A 22,757-nucleotide genomic window follows, 5' to 3' on the forward strand; every position below is an offset into this window, starting at 1 on the left:
TCGTTGACTAGTTTGCTTGATAGGCAAGTTACTCCGTAGTTATAATATAGTTATCCATGACAGCCTGTGTCGGTGTCTCGCCGCAGCGATTCCATCCCCGCCACGGCTTTATCCGTCCTGTTTGGTGCCCAACTGCCTTGCCCAGTGACGTTATTTCATATCTAACCGGGTTATCGCCTGAGAATCCCTGCTTTGCGAGTCGGCTTGCTGGGATCTAATTCTCTTGACTTTGGTGGTGAGTTACTTGGTGAATCCAGTTCAACCTCGCTGCACACGACCAGCCTGTCAGGCAGCAACAGAACAAGCAGAAGACGAAGCTGGGGAGGCAAACAAAGTATTAGATCAAGGCCAGACCCCCCGATAACCAATAGCCATTGTCATAACCGGCGTCGTAGTGAGTCCTGAGTACGTACTTTAAAAAAAAAGGCCAAAAATAGTATTACATCACATGCTCCGAAACATAGGTCGACCTCTGGGATGTTTTTTTTTTTTCTTTTGCTTTTCTTTTCTACTGCTTCACTTCTTCTAACTGACGACGACCAACAACATACACACAAGAAACAGCAGACACAGACAACCAACTACCGGATCATCGCTTCTTGCACCGAGAACTGTTGCTGACCTCTGGCTATTGAAGCTGTCTTTTGCTAAACTCCTGGCTGGTGATTTACACAGCTTGACGAAGGGGTCGCAGGCCTACGCAATCTATACAAAATGGCCACCACCAACGGGGCTCACCACCCACATTCGAACGGTAACCAGACCACCCTCCCCCCTCTTAACTATCTCACCTCGTTTCTTTTCACAGATAGATGTGGTGTCTCAGCCTATGTGTCTCAGTGGATTGCTTGAACGGCATCGCCTTGGGCGTCATAGTCGAGCTGTGGCGAAATGAGTAAGGTAAGGCTTCCAAAAGCCCTCCTCCCAGGCAGCTTGGAATTTCACTGACTTCAGAGCTTTTTTTCTGTTCTCTAGTTTACTGTTTCCCGCCCTTGATCACTATCCCTAGATGAAGGACACCGGATTCTCATACGCGGATGCTAGGACTGTACTTGTTTTGATCCGTGATGAAGCAAAGTCTGACATCTGGTATGGCTACCCCTGTGTTGTACGAAGGCAAACGCCCAATGGAACCCCCCTGCTGACGGTTATATGATTATCACTAGATATCGAATACAGGAGCGACTAAGCCTACTTCCAATGGCACCCCTTCCTCCCCTTCTCCCCTTCCACAGACATCCCAGCCTTTGACTCGTACGTTCCAGCTATAAACGACTCCTTGCCCCTTTACACGGCTACAGCACTAAACACCTTCCTCCACTACAGATTATCACTCAAAATTATACAGCCTCTTGAGCGTGAGCATCCCCCGATTTCCGATGGAACATAAGCGTGCAACAATTGCCATTAGATTCAGTTATTGATATTCGACAAATATTATAGTGGGAACGGCCAAGTGCAACAGCTAGCTCCTTTGCTACCGTTGTCCTTTTTATAGTTGCAAGCAGATATCTGCCTCTTATTAGATGGACATTGAAATTCCTCTATCTCGCTCTAGGAGGTATGCTCGAGTTCCCCTGGATGTCCCATGAATGCAGTACATCTGATGATATACTAAACCTGGGTTGCTCACGATAGTGACTGCTTCGGCTGAGATTGGTGGCCATTTTCTCTTCTCCCGTGGGCTAACCAGCTCCTCGCGTCCTCGGAAGTACTACACCATTCCTAAGGATACCATGGACAGCTTCTTGGAGGACCTTGAGAACTTGGTCGAATTCTTCCTTATCGAATTCCAGCGGATTCTCTTCGTTGAAAATCTCAGCTATACTGTTTCCGTATGTGTCTACACCCACACCCACCTATTTGAACTTGATTCAGTGGCGCTTCTAACATCCGCCCAGGCATTCGTTACTGCCTTGGTTTCATACTGGCTGGTAATGTTCCTACCCCTGTGGGGCTTGGCTTTGATTGCTACCTGCGTCGCCTACTTGGCCCCGTTGGTTTATATCACCAACAAGGAATTTATCGACAGCCAGCTTGGAAATGCACAGGAAATCGTGGCTAACCAAGCTTCCCATGTGAAAGAGATGGCTGAAACTCAAACCGCACAAGCCACCCACATTGTCAGGCAGTATGTCGGAGAGTATCGAGCTAAGGCCAACGGTTACATTGGATCCACCAATGGTGCCGTTTCAAACCTCACTGCACCTAAGGCTGAACCAGAGCCCACCCAGGAACCTTCCCAGAAACCAGCTCAGGCACCAGCTCAGAAGACCGTTGAAGAGATCGTTGAGGAAAATATTCACCAAACTTCTGCTCCTGAAGCTGCTCTCGAATCTCTCCCAGATATTCCAAAGACAGAGGAACTCCCTGATCTGCAGCAAGTCGCCCACGCAGATTTTCCTGAGGCCCCTACTGGCGAACTTTCTGGTGAAGTAAAGGAAGCCGACAAGGTACCCGAATTGGTCCAGATCTCCTAAGTCAAGATCTTTCCCTTCTTATGTTTCTCAACAGGCTGTGCCTTAGCGAAACGCCGTCTGTCGTGACAGATTTACCCTATCATGCTAGCCGCATCGGCCAGACTACTATAAAAAGTCCTTCCATTACCTTCTACCTTTTTACACCCTTGCTACTTGCGTTTGGACTGGCTAGTTACTCTACCTACCTATTGGACCGATCCCTGAGCAGCCAACTCTATCCATTACCCACTTTAATTTTCTCCTTGTCAAACAACTACCACTTCTGCTTCTGCTTCCCTAAGTGTTTAAGTATTTGTTTCCTTTTGCTCCATTCGTTTTTATTAGTTTTTCTTTGTTCTTCCATTACCAAAATTCCATTTCATATTGATTCTATCCCTCTACAAGTTGTCAAAACTGAACCTCTGCCTTTTCTTTTTTCTGTTTACTTTCTTGTACTAACTTATCTTCAATTTTCTCCTTCACCCAAATTATTAATGAGTATAGTTAGTTAAAAGCATGTTGATGAATGAATCAAAATTCTTCTAACTACCCCAAGAGCAACTTTACTTTTCTAGACTTCAGTAAATTATTCTATTTTGAAGGTGAACTTCATTAATAGTCGTCTACAAGAACCCATAGGCATAGTTACTCGGTATTACAGTAAGATGGAGTGGAAGAGGATAATCATTATGATAAAGTGAAGTGACAAAAATATGAACCAAATAGTTAGTTAGATAAAATGACGAGTCCAAATTATGGGCAAACAATGAATCTCATGGAAGAAAACACGCCCGACCTCCACCATTTAAAAGTTTCCAGCCAGATTTTCATGCATCTGAGGAGACAACTGGCCCCCTGTGAAGATAAATAGGAAATTAAATGAAATCAAGAAAGGGAAAAAAAAAAAAAAAATTCGAGTCAAGTCAGAACAAATCTCAACACCCATTGTGACCCCGGGGTTTGTGTTTTAATTCAATGCCATTCTTTCTATGCTGATGCACGCCTCTTCTTCCTTGCCGGATCTTCATCTAAGGCTGCAGTGTTGTTGCTCACTGCCTCCTGCATATGTAGTTTCATCAACATATACGCTGCCCTGGCGTCGTTTGTCAAGGGTAGAGGTGACTGCCTCCCTTCCGGCTTTGGTTCGGCTTCTGCCTCATGCTGTTCCCTCGTATTCTCCTTTTCCACCTCATCTCTTCCTGTCACAGACCCCTCTGGATTTGAGTGTCTAGTATGAACGACGCTTTCATTTGTGCCCTCGCGCGGTGTTTGGGTAAGAGGCAAACATAGGGGTGTTTTTTCGTCAGGCATTGTCGTATCTTCTTGGTCTGTTTCACCGTCGGCCTCGGATTCGAAGCTGCGGTCCACCTTAGACCATTGGGTAAGCGCTTTATTCCCAGGCTCATCTTCAGATGTCGATGCAGTAATGCTATCGTCGTCGTCGCTGCCGTCATCGCTGACATTCTCAACTTCATTGAAGGCTAGGTATGATCCATTGGGGCGAGTCGACAGTTTAGTGTTATTCATCCGAGAAAGTGACTCAATGATGTCCTTTGGAGACGGGAGAATGCTCTCATTTCCGTTATTCATGAGACGCCTGAAAGGCTGGGAGGTACGTGGCGTATTGGCAGGCGTCCATCCAGAATTTGGTAGGGTTGATGGAGAGTATGCTTGGTGGTCATAGTAGGATGCGCCCCTATGGGGATTAGGGCCTCTGTTATCAAAAATGGTGACATCCTCGTCGTCTGGAGAACTGTCGTGGGATCTAGATCGCAATCTTTTGACACTAACATGTTCTGCCCTAGGTTTCAGGGGTAAGTAGGAAATGTTAGAGCTCGGAAGACGATTTGAGGATGCCTTCTGGAGCTCAAGATTGCGCTGCTGATGTGCTGTAATGGTTGCAGCTCGAATAATAGCAGGATCAATGATCATACGTCCAAACATCTCATCGGTCGGCTTAATACACTCTGAAAGAAAACCGACCCCAAATAAAGGGGTTAAGGCATATCGAATCTTCCAGCAAAACGTGGCAGCCACTGCTTTGGCAGCCTCAAACGGCATCCAATACCCTTTTATCATTAGCGAGTCAAGTTTTTTCTTGGAACGGGGAATTGCCTTGTTACCTTGCGCTGCCAGGGCACCGCCAGTTATACTGTGGCAGATTTCTCTGAGACCGGGGTTGGCATTCAACATTTTTGCGGGTGCAGTCTAAGGGGAGAATTCTCAGCTCAGTAAGTGTAAACCTTGAGTAGTGATTCGATAGAAATCTCACCTTTGAATAGTTATTGCATCGGAATAGGGAGGTCGTCCGGACTAAACCAATGTTGTAATCCCACATTACAGTGTATACTTTATCATCACCAGGAATTTTGAATTCATATTGAAATACTATGCTCTGTTAGCTTCAAGGATGGGTAGAGCACAAATATACTGGAAACATTACCTTCAAAACTTTCCCTCCCGGTTTTTTCAAGGAAGGACTTTTTCTCACTGTTGTATGGTATATGTCTGGGGAATTCTGTGATATGGCCCATTGGGTGAATCTCAAACAATTTGTGCGCTTCAGCCAGCTTTTCGTCCTGCCATTCACAAGGAGGATACTTGAGGGGCCCCCGTACCCTTCCTCTAGTAAAAACGGCTGCATCCTTTGAGACCTTTTGTTTCTTTGCGGGGGGAGAGGACTGGCTCCCTCTTTCGTTCCCTGGAGAAGAACCGGGAGCTAGCACTGTTTGGTTCTTTTTGGTAGAGTCCGGCTCTGGATTGAGCAGAGAGGCGATGGATGTCATCGCGAATGAGAAATTTCTCCGATGTCGATCTTCCAGAATATAACCCCTATCGTCGAATGGGTCGTTGTCTGAGATCGATATTAATTTGACCGTGGATTTGTACAAGGCGGAAGAGTTAAGAAAGTGTCACAAAAGATGGCGCAGTTTCGATAAAAATATAGTTGACAAACAAGGAAAAGGTAGAGCCACGGGATATAGTCTCCTAAGATCAAGCCTCAGTAGTCAGGAATAGCTGATAATGAGAGAGAAAGGCTTGAGACAGAGCTTGAATGATAAAGAAAGTGTCCAGAAGTTGAAAGAGGGGCCTGTTCTACAGGAGTAGTGAAGGGAGGCATAGGCCAGATGCAGGACATTGCATCTAGCGGGAAAAGGGCATCGCGGTTATTGACAGGCAGAAGGGGAGATAATAATGCTAGATGAGGAGACACTCAATACTCCCAGTAAAAAGATACGTTCCCAGAATTGATATTTGTTTCTCCGGAGGTCTCTAAGCTAGTGGCCTTGTAAGAAAGGTCAACTTGCTTTAGGACAGCGAAGTACATTGGGTACTCTGGAAACTTATGGGCCTGATGTAACTGTTTGTTTGTACCGTGCAAGGGACCACCAGCACTTGATACCAATCATCGAGGCTACCTACCACAGTTGGGCAAGCGGTGAAGGGAAATGGGAGAGATGGGAAGCTGTGGAGTTTAGTTAGTGCAGGTCTCACTAAGAAAGACGCAGAATAATGTTCGGCTTTGGTCAATGCCATGAAAGCATCAACAATCATTTTGCAAGATGGGGCATTTTCTATCAGCTAGATGGCTCTGATAGATACACCCTTGGAAATATTTTTGCAAGTACCTCTGTTCCGATCCCGATATCTGGGAACCTGCGACATTGTTCCGATGGTATTTTTTCTTCTCCCCTTTGATGTATCGGAAGGGGTGTCTATGCCTAGCATTGTGCGCAAACTAGGCCTTTAAACTAGGGCCCCGTAAGTGTGAGAATGTCAGGGTATATTCTGCTCAGGATATAGAAATATCCCAACCCTCTCTAAGAGGGCAACGGATGGGTGTACTCCATCGAGGAGAGGCACGTTTCAGTCAACGTATGCAGATACCCGAAAATTGCCAGTTGGGCAACACAGGTTCCTTAGGTATTTGAAAAGAGGGCATTTATCTAGTAGTTGTCTCCTATAACGCACTTACATTTGGATCCAAAGCGTTTTTTGCCTTTGTCCCTGGTCCATTAATCCACTAAGGGCGAAGCTTTTTATCCCAAAGACACTGTGTTCCCCCAATGCTGAAGACTTCTGGTGCCATCCACGTATGACAAAATGAAGAAAGAGCTATCATTTAGGGAACCAACCACTTAAATGAATGATTTATATTTTTCAACTGATGTGGTGATAAGGTAAAAGCGTATTCTGCTCTCCTTGTTCCATTGTTGGGGTCGCGTCCGATCCCGCTATGGTCCCCTATTGAACCGGTCACGCATAGAGGATACTGCCATAAAAATTAGAGCCCTTTAAAAAACTGCCAAAACTGGGCCAGAAGGGGGTGAATATGCCAGGAGCCTGAATGTATGGCAAGCTTTGAAGGTTGCTATACTTGATCTAGCCAAGAGCCAGAAAGAAAAGAAAGGCGGTTGCCTGATCCGTGGGCGTGTTGCGGGAAGCTGCATGGCTTGAAAGCTCGTGTGACGGATAGATGCTTGTCTGCCCCCACAGTTTCGACTCAACAAGGCCTGAAATGGACACCTAGCGAAGGAGGTTGAAAATGGCAAACATGGGCAGACCTGGTTAAAGGATCAAGCAAAATACAGGGTATCAATAGCGTTGGGTTAGGCCGCCACAAATATAGCTTGAAGCCTTATACCAAGCGGGAGAGCTTGAGATGGTGGCACGTAAACCTTTCGGCCAGCTGACGACGGTTTAGCAAATCCCACATCCCCAGGACATTCCCCGGCAACTGTACAACTCCACAAACACTCGACAGAATCTCCAGTTCTCCTGTATCTGACGTTAATATTAAGTTAATTATATGGCATATATGCGAGAACCTGCAAGACTTTTGATGATGTTTTCCGGTGCATCAAGCATATCAGAAAGAACTCACGCTCCATACGTAAAATACTTCGGAATTAGTTATACTTCTCCCGGCTCTGCTATATCAAGGAGCAAAGTAGATTATCATCCCACGGGCCCTGAATATGAAACAGAATATATGTAAAACTGAGCATAATGATAGGACAAATACCCGCATTTCCGTCTCCAGGAGCCCATCATCTTCAGGGGCCGCGGGAAAGCCTGGCGCTCAACTGAACGGTTTGTTATGGCTCCTGTCTTGTGTTGCTTGAATAGTCAACAATAGAGCTATCCACACGGCCGGTAAATGTCTAGCAGTAGCACTTTTCACAGTAAAGCTCCATCGGGGCGCGCTGTTGTTGGCAGTTTGGTGCTGAAGGAATCATCGTGTAGGTTGAAGTGAGGTTAAAAAAATAAGTTGAGCACCACGAAAAAAGTAAAAAAGACGACCAGCAGTACAACCGCGAGGGCGACGGCTTTATCGCCTTCCACGGTCACAAACCAAGACCCCTTAAATTTTAAGAGCCTTCCGTCGGCGAGAATGGTTTCAAATGAAGATAATGGTCTAGATCTATCCTGGCTGTCATGCTGATAGCTAGCTTCGCAGGAAGACACAAGTCCCCTGAAAAGGGACCGGGAGCTCCCCTTCGAGTAACGAAATATTGCAAAGTCGTACATTGAACGGGAAAATGTCGTTCTGTCTCTGCTGATGCCTGATGATGGGACCATGGACGTGGGGAGGATAAGGGGAGATATAGACATAGAATATGGACAAGTATGTTATGGAAAAGGTACCTTTATACCATAGCTATTATAGCGGAGGAATATTAACAGCTGAAGAATATATCAAATGCATGCCATACAACCATGTGAGAAAAGATGCAGGAAATGGATAATGAAATAGTTAAATCGAGCCCTATCCCCGAACACCAGCCAGGGGCCCTCTTGTTTTCCCCATGAGGTTGACTCCATAAATACCCCCCTAACAAATCAATGACCCGTGCCCATTAAACTACAGACTTCTTAGTCCGAGAAGTCCTCGCTGGAAACTGCTGCATCTCCGTCTTCTTCACTGCTGTCGTCATCAAGGGCGTACACAGGCTTTTTGGCAGTTGTAGCTGCCCGACGTGCAGGTCTCGTCCTAGACGATGGTTTGACAGCTTCCTCGGGTTCCGAGTCGAGAATATCATTAGCCATGGCGTCGATATCGTCATCAGACATATCGTCCACTATTTTCTTGGCTTTGGCCTTTTTAGAAGCATAGACCTTTGCTGCAGGTGAGAGTTGAAGGGCCTTCTTCTCTTTCTCTGGCGCGGCAGCTACTGCTTTCTTTGGCCGGCCTCGAGCAGAAGTTGTTGAAGTCTTTGCAGCAGGTTTTGAAGTTGACTTGGAGCTGGAAGAAGCTTTGGCCTTTGCTGTCGATTTAGCAACAGGTTTAGGTTCATCTTCGATGTCATCTTCTGCATCTGAAAACACCTTGTTTTCTTTCGGCTTCACAAGTAGAGAGCGCCTTGGAGAGTTTTGAGGGATAAGTTTCGAGTAGTCAGTTTCATCTGCATCAAATTCCATCGTCTCCTTTGCCGGCTTTGCAGGAAGTTTCGAGTTTCCCCCGGCCGGGCGAGAAGGTTCAGAGAAAAGAGTTGGCCCTGTGGAGACTGTGTTTGGCTTTTTCTTGTCTATCCCCTTGACCATGGCGCTGACATCAAAGTCATCTTCCTCTTCATCCTCAGATGTACTGAAACCATGGTACTTCTTAGGCTGCTGTTTGTTTCGAGCGCTGCGTTGCGTGGTGGGCTTAGGGATCATCTCGATATCCGAGTCATCATCGACCACCTTTGGTTTCTCTACAGGTGATGGCTCCCGCTTCGGGTTGTCAGTTCCCATAGAATCAATGTCCAAGAAATCTGCGTCACTTAGTCCCTTAGACACAGGCGCTGGCGCAGGCTTAGCTTTGGCTTCCTTTGCGGCTCCTCGCGATTTCGGCTTCGGCATAACTTCATCCTCAAAGTCATCCGAATCATCTGCACCATCGACACGGGATGTTGCCTTTGGCTTGGGCTTCGCTTTACTAAGGAAATCAAGTAGCCCGCCCTTGGGTTGAATGCGATTAACGGTTGCCTTCTTTCCCTTGGGCACATCGAAATCACTATCATCACCCGAGCCCGCCTTGCGTTTTTTGGCAGCAGTAGCTCGGCTGCCAGTTTTGACCTTGGATGATAAGCGTCTGCCACGACTAGCTATTTTCTTGCGGCGGTTGTCTTCGTCCTCAAGCTGGAATCTCCATTCGGAAATGAACTCGTCAAGGTCCTTCCTCCAGAGATCTTCCTTTGTTAGTTTGATCAGCGCATCAACTTCCATCTCCTTGTCTCCAATTTGGCGTCGCAGTTTGTCAACACGTTCCTGGGTCAGGGACCACAGAGGCATCTGTAGGATCAAAGGTTAGAATGAAAGCGTGATTAGTAGGGCGTGGTGGAACTTACGCTCAGAAGGTAATCATATGCATCAGAAGAAACGGCGGCGGTTGTGGTCTCCTCCTCTTCGTCTTCTTCTTCTTCAACATCACCAGCTTCCCCCGGTTCTGGAGTACCGACAACCTTTGGGAATGGCTTGAACCCCTTCTCCTGCAGCTCTTGAATGAGAACAGCTTTCTTCTTCTTTGAGATCACCAGTTCTCCATCTATAATCATCTGAACAAAGCGGGCTTGGTTGCTTAACTTGTCAAGCTGGGTTTGAAGTTCCGACAGGAGATATTGCTATAACTACCGTTAGAGACATAGAGGCAATAATTGTGAGACAGATATGTATGCTCCGTACCTTTCGTTTCTCATACAGTTTGATACGGACGGCATAAAAGGCCCGCAAAATGTCCTCTGGAGTTTCGTAGCGTGTAATACGACCTTCAGCGTCAAAAGCAACCATGTTCGAAGTTGCTATTTGTTTAACAAGCTTGAACTTTTCCTCAAGGCCTTCCTCAAGGGCCTTCTTCATGTGTTTTTCTTCCATCTGAATGATGAAATGAACATTGGTGTGGGTGTTGTAGTCCTTGTAATCTTTAATAAATGAAGGGACCTTTTCAGCCTTGATGATTTCCTCAAGCTTGTCCTTGAAATCTTGGGTCCAGGTACGGATAGGCAATTCGGTGATTTCTACTTCGTTGTCTGCAGTTTGTTTGATGATCCCACTGAACTTGTAACGATCTCCAGACCCAGAAACTTCACCTTTAAAACCGCGGAACCATGGCTTCATTGGAACAAGCTCCTCACCTACCATCAGCCGCTTGAGGTTGTCAACTACTTCTTCTGGGTTATAATTTGGGATTGAGGTGCTCCAGCCTGTTCCAATACCATCAGCGCCGTTGATGAGAATGAGTGGAACAACAGGCACGTAAGTTTCAGGCTCAATCACTTTTCCATCGTCAACGTTGTTCACCAATAACGGCTCATCAGCTTGATGGAATAATCGTCTCGCAAACGGCGAGAGACGTGTGTAAATATAACGAGCACTGGCACTGTCAGAACCACCTTGGAGACGACTTCCAAAGTTACCGCTAGGTTCCAAGCAATTGATGTTGTTTGACCCGACGAAGGTTTGAGCCAGACCAACAATAGTGGTATGCAAAGAGTTATCACCATGTTGATAAGCCGTCATACCGGAGACATAACCAGCAAGTTCGACAACCTTAATGTCCTTTCTGACATTGCGTTTGAACATAGTGTACAAAACCTTCCGCTGGCCGGGTTTCAAGCCATCTACCACTGAGGGAATGGATCGAATGTTATCAGCCATACTAAAAAGAATAAGCTCTTTGTTGATGAAATCAGTATAAGTGATTTGGTCCGTGGAATGGTCAAGGTATGTTCCTGGCTTGAACTGACGAAGCCACTCCTTTCGTTCGTCCGCTTTCTTCTTAGAAAAAGCAAGCTCGATGAGCTCTGCCTCCTTATCCTGCAGTGTGTGAAACTGTTTCAGGTGCCTGTCCAAATCTTGGAAGTAAATTTGGGCGTCCTCTGTCGAACTAGTACCCAAACCTTTGTAGTACTTCTTTTGCCACTTCTTATCATGCGCATGAGCTTCCTTCCACTCCTCATATTCTGGAATGGTGAAGAAAGATTTGGAGTGAGTTGGATTTTTAGGATCTCCCTTCCAAACTTTAACAATAGGCGTGATGAATTCGATCAGGAAGCCGGGTATTTTCAAGAGAGTTGGGAATGCAACCTGAAGATAATTGATGAGCAAGCCCTTGATATGACTACCGTCATGATCCTGATCAGTCATAATCATCAAATGGCCGTACCGGAGACCACGAGTATCAGTATATTCCTTTTTATGCTGTAAGCCAATGAAGTTTTTGATGTTCTGGATTTCAGCATTCTTCGAGATTTGGTCTACGGAGGCATCTCGAACGTTGAGAAGTTTTCCTCGAAGTGGAAAGACTCCAAAAAGGTCAGGTCCCACAACTGCTCGGCCGGCCATAGCCAAGCCCTTAGCGGAATCACCTTCAGTTAGGATGAGAGTACAGTGGTGTCCATCTTTAGTGCCGGCCTTATTTGCATCTGTAAGCTTCGGGTTATTCATACGGGAACGGCGGTTTCCGTCCGTTTTCTTCAAAATTTGATCAGCTTTCTTTTCTGCAAAGTGGAGGATATCGTCCATGACACGGGTCTTCATGACCTTCTTCAAAAAGTCATCAGAAACAACACATTTGCTTCCGAATTGGCTTGGTCTGGTAGTCAATTGCTCTTTAGTTTGAGAAGTAAAGGCTGGATTGACAATCTGGGAATTGACGAAGAGGAAGATGTGGTTCTTGATCTGGGCAGCCTTAAGAGTTGCCCCGGTCTTGTTTTTCTTTTTCAGAGCGTCGGCAAGCTTGTTGCAGATTTGGTCACTGATGTAATTGACGTGCGTTCCACCAGATGTTGTTGCGATGGAATTGACAAAAGAAACCTGTTGAAAAGAGCCATCCGATACGGTGAATCCAATTTCCCAGCGCCGGTCCGGGCTTTCTGTAATTATATCATTTTTGTCAGAAGCCGAAGTCGGATCCTCTCCTCGCTCAGCCTTGATTGCTTTGGTGTACATTTCCATGTATTTTTTGAAAGACTTGATGGGGATCCTTGTGCCGTTTAATTTCACTGCTGTCCCGCAGGTGCCAGCCATGTCGTAGACCCTTCTTTTAACCAAGGCCTCGAAATCATCATCCATTCCGTCCATGCCGAACTTTGCAAAATCAGGTTTGAATGTAACCTTGGTATAGTCGTCACCTTTGCATTCAGTAATCTTGGCCTTTCCCATAGTTGACATATTGTTCGTCCATGTGAGTTTGAATTTCTTTTTCTGCTTAGAGTCAGCCGTTTCGACCGTGAATTCATTACTAAAAATATTACAGAGTTTTGCTCCGTAACCGTTTCGTCCGCCGGTGACTTTCTCTTGCATATCGTTGTAGTTCGATGAAGTCAACAAATGACCGAAAATAAGTTCAGGAATGTAGGTTTGCTCTTTCTACAAAATACTTAGCATTGCACTTCTAAAATATGTACTATAATCAAGGAGGGGAAAGTACATACCTTGTGTATCTCTACTGGAATACCACGACCGTTATTCCAGACGCTAATTTCACCAGCTTCCTTATCCAAGGTAACCCTGATCTCACTCATGTTTGGGTCATTTTGTTTGTTGTCCGCCGCGTTAACGAGGATTTCATCGAAGATTTTGTATAGACCAGGAACGAAAGAGACCTCTCTATACTCCATCAACTCTGTTGTTGAGTTATAAACCCACATGTGCTTCTCCGTTCGTTCAACAGAGCCGATATACGTGTCTGGGCGTTTGAGGATATGTTCTAATTGGGTGATCTAAACCGGCATTTAGTGACAAGAGGGTGTAGGATGGTTATATGATAGGGCTTACCTTCTGGTACTTCTCGGATGACCCACCTCCCTCTACCGTTTCCGTGGCGAAAGACCCATTCTCCACATTAGCAAGAGGTTTTGAGGCAGCCTTCTTGGGAGCAGCTTTCTGCTTCTTAGACGCGTTAGGGGGAGTGCTGTCAAGAGCGTCTGCATCATCGGAGTCCGCATCCTCCGCTACTGAGTCCAGCTCATCTTCGGGATCAGGTCGGGCAGTTTTCTTAGATGATGTGGCTTTTGATGTCGTCTTGGGTTTGAGAGTAGTTTGGGTTAGTTTTTTGGGGGCACCCTTTGCTTTGGGGGCGGCAGCGGCTTTCTTTGGGGCCGCCTTTGCCTTTGGTTTCTATCATGGACACCGTCAGCACTTGTAGCCAGCAAACAACAAACAAATTGAACACTTACCGGGGCAAAGTCGGAGCTGAAGCCGTCGCTCTCAAAATCGCTTTCACTCGCCATCGCGCCGGGTATTGTCTCAGCAGTGTCTTCAAGGGGCGTTCAGGGGGGGGATTGAGTAGCCGTGTCAAGCGTTCAGAACAGAGTAGGTCTGGCTATTGACCTCAGGCTCATTCGCTCTGCATGTCGCTCCAGGTAATAAACGAGTGGCAGATATCGCAGATGTCGAGAAACTCGACCGTGGTTGTCCTTTTGTTGTCTTTTATGGTTTTCTGCTTCGCGGCGGCAGTTAGGTAAGGTTGGCGGCCCTTCCAATAAAATTTGAGCGGATGAACATCGGACCGACAAATGCTTACCCGAATAGGAAATATATAAACACTTGGGCGCCTCTATCGATAAACAACTGCGTTTTCTCGCTCTTTTACAGCTGGAAACTCATGGACGGCGGTAAAACAGCAGCAGATTCACGCTCAGCAATTGCGGCATCCACCTCGAGCGACACCGCTTGCGGCATTGTTATAGGTTGTTAACTGTTGACTTCTTTTGCGCGGCATCATAAATCTTCACATCCAGATGGCCCTGGGCCGGGCCGCTGGGTGACGGATTAACTATTATCCGCATGACTAAGCAAGTCGCGTTGTTTTGATCCAACTTTCCCTTTTCGGAGGTGGAAAAACACATCGAAACATCCAACCAAAGATCCAACTTCGACTTCGACTTCGACTTCAACTTCTAAAGACAACGTCGACAGACAGACGGACAGCCGGCTTGGACACTTCACATAGCGCACCTCAAGTTCCAGTCAGCCTCATGGAGTGTTTCATACCTCGACGCAGCTGAGATTCCGTGTTCTCTACACTTTCCGCCACCAAGAGCGGTTTGTTTACCCTCGTTTGCCTCGTTTGACCTCGATTAACAACGACTCGTTATCGGCCCATACCAGCTATTCCAACCACCACACCACAGATCAGCTATGGCGAGTGCTATAGCAAGGGCGCGTAAGCCCGTTGGTTCGAAGGAATGGATTGCCGAAGAAAAAGAGAACTGCAGGCAATTAGTGCAACAGGAACTGGACGAAGTCGAGTTCCCAGTGCGACATGAGATGGACTGGCTTAACGAGCATATGGCGGAGATATTCACCCGTGATCAGTTGTATTGCCTATTCTCATGCCCATCTTTCACATATCTTCCTAGATCTTGCTTCCCCGTCTAACCAGTTAAAGCAGCAGCGTTACCGAGCTATTCAAGACCCCTGGCAAAATGCGCGGCAAGACTCCTCGAACAGCAAGAAAGATTCTCAAGACACCGCGAGAAGCGCGAGTAGTAAGTTACTCTGGATATATCGCATACCTACATATCTCCAGCGATATTGTTACTGTGAAGCAGCGCGCATTATTTCTAACATTGTCGTAGCCTTTGAGTGATATATTCTCCTCCGGACACAATGCTCGGCACAGCTCCGGACCTACTAATCGATTTACAAACGAGATCGCGAAGCTTTTGACTAGCAACGAGAAGCTGCGATCGCCTCTTCCCAGCACACAGAATTCGAACCCGAATTACAATACCGACTCCGGCTACCATGGAATGCCGGATTCCCTCCCAACAGACACCAACGAACCAGATCATCAAATGGAGGTAGAAACAGCTACCCAAGTCATCGAGGACTCGACAATACTGCCCGTCGATGAAGGCCCTAAGAGCCCTGCCAATGTTCGTCGTATTACCGAAGACTCGTTTCACTCCGCGAGAGAAGTTGCACCAAGCAAGGAAAACACGGTGGAGCCAATGGAGTTTGAATATTCTCGCTATATCCCAAAGAACACAGCTTTGCCAAAGCAACATCCTCTCAGCACCTCTCCTCGCCAAGAGAAACAGAACGAGAGCCAGAATCGCCCTCAGCCCTTGGCCTCGCCCCATCAACCAGAAGCTAAGGAGGATCTGGACGATCCTAATTTCGATGATATAGGCTCACCTTCAGATGGTCCTACTCCGGTTCGAGCACCAATTCGAAAAAGTAGTCTTACATTTGCATCCCTACCGGCAAGAGAGCCACTCACTACAAAGCGCAGCATGGGGGGACGAATGTCCAGGACTAGTCATATTGATCCCCCGAAGATGAACATGAGCATAGTTGGCCAACCCGGCTACCTTGGGAGGCAGACTGGTGGAAACCGATTGACACAAATGCTCTTGGATAATGAGAAAAACAACAAGCCTCTGGAATCTAATGACAAGGCCGGAACTGATGATTCGGCTGACAATGACCATGATTCTGATGCAGAAAATAAAGCCCCAAAACGATTGAACAAGTCGTCAACACAGCTTTTACACGAGAAAATCAATATGCTAGGGAAGACTCAGGCCCCTCGTACCACCAAATCTATTGCTCCCGCTCCATCGCTAGGTACACAGCAGCTCAGCTATCCAGACCTTCCACCGCCTACTGCTGCCTCTTCAAATGATAATACACAGAATGCCTCTATTTCTAGGCCCTCGTCCGCCATGGAAGCTGCTCACGGCTCCCCTCAGAGATTACCACCGACACCAAACCATTTTACTTTTCCCGCTGATAAGTTCCAACCTGAGGCCCAAATTTATAGGGACACTCCTAGTCCTGCTTCAAGAGCGCCTTCAGCTCATCCCGTTTCACCTGAAAGGCGCTCGCCGGGCCCAAAACCATTCCGGCCTGGAGGCTTTTTCCACAGCAAATCTTCTTCTGTTCCTTCGTTTCCTATCTCCCCACGGCCTGGCACGGCTGGCTCCGCCCAGAAAGCACCATCTGTTGCGGATACACCTGGCGAGTCCACTACACCGGCTGGTTCCCCTAAACGCTTCGATGGCCCATTAAGTGCATCTAAATCAAAGCTTCAATCCTTAATGAAAAGCGCCAGAGGACTTTTTGGCAGTAGCGCGAGCGTTTCCGCTACCGCCAAGTTGGAGACTCTTTCACCTACTTGGCAGCGCACCCAGGCTAGTACACAGAACCAGCCTCAAGCAACAGCTACTGACCCACCAAGTCCAGCTAAAGCTCCTCGAACCCGTGGCTCCATCGAAAGGGAGCATAGACGCAAAGAACAAGAGCTAAAAGATCGCAAACAGATGGAAGAGCAGGAACGAGTTAGGGAACGTGAGAAGCTACACCCAGAACCCACCAAGCCTGCAAATATACCCTCCAAACCTCAAATCCTAGATAAAGTGGAGGTACCACAACATTCCTCAGAAAACCTCCCTGCTCGAAGGGTAGAGCCAGTGCCCAAGGCAGAACCTGCACGTCGTGAGCTTGAGCCCAGTACAGAAGAAGGACGAGGAGCAAACACTCATGCCGCATCACAATCCCACCCGTTGCCCAATGAAGGTCGTAGGCCTGCAAAAGCCATTAGAGAAATGCGAAAGCCGAAACCACAGCCTGTCAACATACGTGTAGGAACTCTATCTTCACAGCGAATAAGGGCAGAATCGGCAACCCCGGCACCCCCTTCAGCCCGTGAACCGACTGTCCAGCAAACGTCGGTTTCCAAAAAGGCTAGCAATGCCTCTCTTCTCACCACGGCATCTTCCAGTGGTAGCCTGAAGAGCTCTGCGTCTTCTGCGTCGTCGAAATCAAAAGCTCTTCTAGCTGTGGAAAGAAAGAAGGAGCAGGTAAATGCTTCTAATACCATATTATTTTTTATCTCATCTGATACTTACTTATCTGAACAGGAACAGCGAGAAGCCCAACGCAAGCTGGACCAGCGCCGTGAAGTCGATCGTAAGAGACTTGCGCAGCAAGAGGAAGCCAGCCGACAGCTACAGCAAGATAAAATCCGCCACGAGCGAGAGCAATCTGTTACTGACGATCCAAAGACGCTTGCAAAGAAACAAGCGATTGAGAAGAGGCGACTCGAGAATGCCAAAAGATTGGAGCAACAGCGTGGTCGACAACAGACTCCGTCAAATGATACCGTATGTGTGATTATCAGCCCACTACCCATGTGTTTTTTGATGCCGCACTAACTCTGCAGTAGAGCTCTGTTATACACAGCGAACGTTCAATTCTCAGCGAGTCCCAAGGACCAGCACGACCTGGCTCAAGGTTAGGCAGTGTTCAGCCTCCGAGCCGACCACATAATTACCCACCACCAAACCCTGCAAAGCCTCCCAAGCGTGCACATGAGGAGCAAAACACCGTCCGACCCCCTGCTACAAAAGCCGGCAGTGTTCATCAACTTGACGGCAAGCGGAGGAAGACTGAAGAAGAGATTGTTGCTCCTGAACCCACCGCGGTTCGACCAGCTATGGCTCCTCCTATTCGTCAGTCCAACGCGTCAAAACTTAATAACTTCCCCAGTGTCTCCAAGTACGCAGCCGCTCCTCCTGTGAACTCGATGCAAGGCTGCCCCCCAATATTTAAGAACCCTGCCGGCGCACAAAAACCCTTCCAAACCCTTCCCCATCAAACCCAAGGTAATCGGCCGGCCCATCCCTTGGAGATGGCGAAATATGCCAACGGAAGGATTCCCTTTGCAGAACCTAATAATGTTCCGCCCCAGCCGACTTCCGCTCATCTCAAAACGCCTGGTCAAAACAAACATGTCATACCTAAATCTTCTCCAGCCTATCCAAACGGCGAAAACATTAAACTTCCTGATATTCCTACTGACAGTGAAGACGAAGACTCCGATGCTGAGCCATGTCATGTCCCAGACTGGGCCAAGGAAGAGAACCTCCATAACATTCTTGTTCAACAAGAAAGCCAGGATGGGGAGATGGTCTTCGGCCCATCTGCTCCCCTGCGGATGGAAGAGATCTTCAAAGGCAATAAGGAGAGATTACGCAAGTTCCGTGATCGTACTAGCAGTGCGAATTGGAACGGTCCGGACGGCTTGACACAGGATGAGATTAAGTGGGACATGGCTGAAAGAGAAAAATTGAAGAACAACGGCGGCTGGGTCTTCAGCCCTCATTGAAACCACATCAGTCTGCTTTCATAGGGACGAGTTATTTACATATTTTCATTTCGGGATAATGATATCAACACGTGGTTGGATGAGAATCCAGCGGCATATTTTCAGTGTTGATTTGATACTTGGAGTATCAGACACTCCATTTTGATTGTTTTGTTATATTGCTAATACATGGCGAGGGAGCTTTGACTCTACTTTTCTATCTATACTTGTTTTGTACTTTTTTGAATGTGTGGAGTTTAGATTTTGATTGCATACCTATGTGGTTTTTACTACATATTAGCCTGTTGCGGAGTTTGTGGTTTAATGGCATGGCAAATCAATATGGCTTTTTGTGTTCGTGGAATTGTGGTTACAGATTATTACATTAGGGAGGTTTGGCATATGCATCTTGAACCTATAAAAGTCCCAATTCCTACTGGTATCAAATCAAAGAAAGACCCCAAAGGACGTTGTCGGTCTCTAGTAATATCCGGTAAACCTAGTAAACCAACATTCGGTTGCACTCGTACATTGTCCCATAGTTATAGCCCAGACCAATCAATCTAGAAGTAATCCAAAGAAATAAACCCAATAACAAGAATGAAGACAAAAAAAGAAGAAAGCTTTTTATATGTTACAGGATTCTCAGTCATCTTCCTCAGGCTCTACATCGCCTATTTCGACATCTCTATCTTCCATCATAGCATCAGCATTGGGGTTATTTGTATCATACGTGTCTCGGCGTTTTCTGTCAGGGGTATGGCTGATCGTCCTCCACCCTAAGGCTGAAGTAGGATCTTTGACATATTCAGACATTGGGAACTAGACATTGTATATGTTAGCGCTGCCTTTGTGTTTAACTTAAGAGTCAGAGATGGATATGGACTCATCGTACGTAGTGGTCGTTCTTCTTCATTGTAACAACCCATGGCACGTTATCGAATGTGACAGCGCGCAAACGGAAGTATGTATTGTTCGGGATCATGTTGACTTGCTGAATAAATGAGTCCAGATCCGGTGTCTTTACACCATTGACAGCTGTGATGAAGTTGGTCGGTGACAAGCCGTATTGATAGGCAGGTGATCCGCGACTCTAAGGACAGGTACAGACATTAGTTTGATATGTAAACGTACAGAAAGCTAGGACAAGAAGTCATACCCTTGCGCTGACATATACGTCGGAGTGCAGTTTAGATATTTGCTGTCTGACGGCGTGGTGGGGTTTCTGCAAGACTGCTCCGCAGAAGATAAGGGCTCTGTCGGTCTCAAGGTCCTCTGTGGGGACGGTTTTGATTTGTATCTTCATCTCTTCGCCGTTACGCACGATGAGAGCGTCTAGCGACTCTTGATCGTACATAGCGTCAAAGTCCGAGACGCGAGTGACAAGTTTGTCATTCAGGGTAAGAATAATATCTCCTTCCTCGAGTGGCCTCGTATCCGTCGACGAAGGAGAAGCACAGTCTACTTTTCGTACCATGAATAGCTCATGACGCGCTGGGTTAGCGATGGCAACCTTGCGAATCCATTCTTCAGATACGCCCATGACGCGAGCCTGGCTCATCTGGATAACGTAGGTCTCCATGTCGAGGATTCGAAGTTTGGGGATGGCGCCGCTTTGGATCTGAGAAAGGACTGGGAGGAGAGATGGTGTAGCTAGACCAAGATGATACTCAACATCTTTGTGAGAGCTTTCGGTTCGTTCACCCAGGTAGTTGAGCCAGAGAGCCTCGACGACACCATCTTCTCCTAACAGAACACCGCTGGTGCACTGGGTGCTGAGGCCTGTATCGACAGTGATAGCATCCAGGTTGATAGCACGGTATCGTGGAGCAGCGGCATTGGGCGGGATTGCAACAGTGGTTATATCCGTGACAGTCGTGGCCGTTACAGCAATACGGAAGTTCTGATTGAAGCCAACGAAGAGGGTTCCAGCACCCTGCTGCATGTATTCTGTGCTCAATTTGGCGGATTTGACGGGAGCCTGAACCAGGCTGGGGTCATACTGGATGACCGTATAGTTCTGAAGCGGGTGCATGAAGACAACCTTGCCTCTAACTATGATGGAATCAGCGACTGTGATGTTAATGTCACAGAGATCAAATGGAATGATGGCTCGAGAAATGATGACAAGCCCCTTTTCAGCGTCGATGACCAGACCGAAACCATGAGTCCGGGCTTGTGGGAACCCGTCGAGCCTGACAGGCATGGTACAAGATACGCGGACAAAGCTGCGAACAATATCGTTGGCAGCAGCGTGCTTGACACCATTGAGATGGATAAAGTCTGCACGTCTGGGAACAGGAGGTTCTGCAGGCAAAGGGTCAGCTAAGTCAGTGAAATCCCAGAGACCAGTAGCATCGTTTCTTTCGGCAAGCCTCATCTGAGGGTGCCAATGGCGATCTATATGCACGACGCTGGTCCCTCTGGTGTGAAGATCACGGATATGTTTGTATGATAGGACCACTCTCGCACGATCTAACAAAGTCAGTATAAAAAAAATAAAAAATAAAAAATACATCAAAATATCATACCCGGTATGGTCTTCATAACTTGGATGAATTCATCCAAGTTCTTGGTCGGCCTCTTGTCAATGGCATCAATAATCCAGCCGGAAAAGGCGTTTTCCAGCTTAAACGAACCGGCGGCTTCACAGACGTAGACTCCACGGCAAGGAATGGAATACAGTCTTGCCTGCTGGTACGATAGGTCGTGGAAGATGGCACCAGCAACGCTGACATACCGTGAAGGAGTAATGCCATGAAGGTCCTGTACCTGACACTTGACCTCGAGATCCTCGCCGCCCCTTTGTACCAACAAAGTGACGTCCTGTCCTATAGAAGAGTCCAGGATGGCATCTAGCTTGACGAATTGGGTGAGGAGATCTCCATTGACCTTGACCAGGACGTCACCTTCCTGCAGTTTACCATCTCCGGGGCCTTCTGGGAGCACGATCTCAGCAACAAGCATGCCGGTCTCCTTGGGCGCAGCTGACCGTACAGCAGCCTCCCATTCCGGAGACAGGCCGAGTCTTCGACACTCATCAAACGGCTTGATGATCCATTGGGTCTGTATGGTACCGCGGGTCACTGGCTGGCCGTTTTGGATGCACTGCAACGCGCGAAGGGGCCGGTCAAGAGGCAGGAAATAATCCGTGGCAGCGCCGTCTGCACGTCCACCGGCCTGTAAAGCAATCGCGTAGCCATCAATATTGACGACCGGACTGCCTGAGCTCCCACCACTGGCTGCAGCAGCAGCCTGGATGTAGTTTGTGTTGAAATCACTGTACCCTTCACCATACTCCGGAGCGTTTCGATCCAGCCGACTGATGACGCCGGACAGAATGCTCAGCTTCTCTCCTGCGTCGTTTCCTACCACTCTGATCTCTACGCCTACTTTGGCTGAGTCAGGCCGTAGCTTCAGCTCGGTCAGGGGCATATATTTGATTGCGGCAGGGTCGAATTTCAGGATACCAAAGTCGTGGACGGGGTCTCGATATATTGGCTTCACATCACACTGCAAACAAACAAATTTAGCATTCTTTCCAGTAATAATGACCAAAAAAATAAAAATAAAGGGCAAAAGACCCTACCTCTTCATGGTTATCGAAGATGCAGTATCCCCAAAAGGGCCCGGCGCAGACCACATGCCTGTTGGTCATGATATAGCCGTTCTTCGCATCGACCACGAACCCCGTTGCCTGGCTGGCCATGGACAGGTCCGTATCAAACGAAGCCGTCTGGCAGAAGTGAATCGAGACCACGCACCGCACGACCTTCTCGATGGTCTCCTGCCACTCTGCCGAGTCTGTCTGCACCTGGCTGACGGGCAGCATGGCTCTCGCCGCGGCCTCGGGGTCTGTCTCTGCCTCGTCGTAGGCGTACATCGTCACATCTCCGGACGGCTGGCGGTCCTCGGAGGGCGTATGGCTCGCGGCAGCAGCAGCAGCGGTATCTGGCCTGAAGTGTTTGGCAGAGGGCAGGGACATGGCGCTGCCCGAGTGCTTTCGTTTGGCGCTGCCGTTCATCTCCATGGCGGCGGTCGTTGACGGCGACGGCGTAGATTCAAAACAAGGCCGTCTTCTTCGTCCTTGCGTCCCCTTTCCGTGTCTCCTTTTCGTTTGTAACGATCTCCTTCTTCAGCTGGTTATCGTTCAACGGCGGTGGTTTGGTCGGCGGTTCGTGGTAGTTATCTAACTATAGTCTTTTTTTTTTTTTTTA

At 47.6% G+C, this 22,757-nt stretch overlaps 6 protein-coding genes across 6 annotated transcripts; 2 read left to right on the forward strand and 4 right to left on the reverse strand.

Moving 5' to 3' along the window:
• Positions 1–1,736: 1,736 nt before the first annotated feature.
• On the forward strand, positions 1,737–2,480 carry TRV_04245 (uncharacterized protein; the record flags this gene model as incomplete). Its single annotated transcript, XM_003021619.1, has 1 exon — positions 1,737–2,480. The coding sequence occupies one exon, from the start codon at positions 1,737–1,739 to the stop codon at positions 2,478–2,480; it is 744 nt and encodes a 247-aa protein (XP_003021665.1).
• Positions 2,481–3,446: 966 nt separating this feature from the next.
• TRV_04246 (APSES transcription factor Xbp1, putative) lies at positions 3,447–4,652 on the reverse strand (the record flags this gene model as incomplete). The annotated part of the gene is made up of 1 exon (XM_003021620.1): positions 3,447–4,652. The coding sequence occupies one exon, from the start codon at positions 4,650–4,652 to the stop codon at positions 3,447–3,449; it is 1,206 nt and encodes a 401-aa protein (XP_003021666.1).
• Positions 4,653–4,834: 182 nt separating this feature from the next.
• TRV_04247 (uncharacterized protein) lies at positions 4,835–5,245 on the reverse strand (the record flags this gene model as incomplete). The annotated part of the gene is made up of 1 exon (XM_003021621.1): positions 4,835–5,245. The coding sequence occupies one exon, from the start codon at positions 5,243–5,245 to the stop codon at positions 4,835–4,837; it is 411 nt and encodes a 136-aa protein (XP_003021667.1).
• A 3,091-nt stretch (positions 5,246–8,336) lies between these two features.
• On the reverse strand, positions 8,337–13,675 carry TRV_04248 (uncharacterized protein; the record flags this gene model as incomplete). Its single annotated transcript, XM_003021622.1, has 6 exons — positions 8,337–9,737; positions 9,794–10,066; positions 10,128–12,812; positions 12,878–13,165; positions 13,221–13,562; positions 13,622–13,675. 6 exons carry the CDS (start codon positions 13,673–13,675, stop codon positions 8,337–8,339), a joined length of 5,043 nt encoding a protein of 1,680 aa, XP_003021668.1.
• Positions 13,676–14,872: 1,197 nt separating this feature from the next.
• Positions 14,873–18,561, forward strand: TRV_04249 (uncharacterized protein; the record flags this gene model as incomplete). Its single annotated transcript, XM_003021623.1, has 3 exons — positions 14,873–14,935; positions 15,026–17,557; positions 17,704–18,561. 3 exons carry the CDS (start codon positions 14,873–14,875, stop codon positions 18,559–18,561), a joined length of 3,453 nt encoding a protein of 1,150 aa, XP_003021669.1.
• A 624-nt stretch (positions 18,562–19,185) lies between these two features.
• Positions 19,186–22,525, reverse strand: TRV_04250 (uncharacterized protein; the record flags this gene model as incomplete). The annotated part of the gene is made up of 5 exons (XM_003021624.1): positions 19,186–19,362; positions 19,436–19,633; positions 19,700–20,940; positions 21,072–22,053; positions 22,130–22,525. 5 exons carry the CDS (start codon positions 22,523–22,525, stop codon positions 19,186–19,188), a joined length of 2,994 nt encoding a protein of 997 aa, XP_003021670.1.
• Positions 22,526–22,757: the final 232 nt, after the last annotated feature.

Source organism: Trichophyton verrucosum (assembly GCF_000151505.1).
Source record: "Trichophyton verrucosum HKI 0517 chromosome Unknown contig00331_1.f1.exp, whole genome shotgun sequence".
Lineage (NCBI taxonomy): Eukaryota > Fungi > Ascomycota > Eurotiomycetes > Onygenales > Arthrodermataceae > Trichophyton > Trichophyton verrucosum.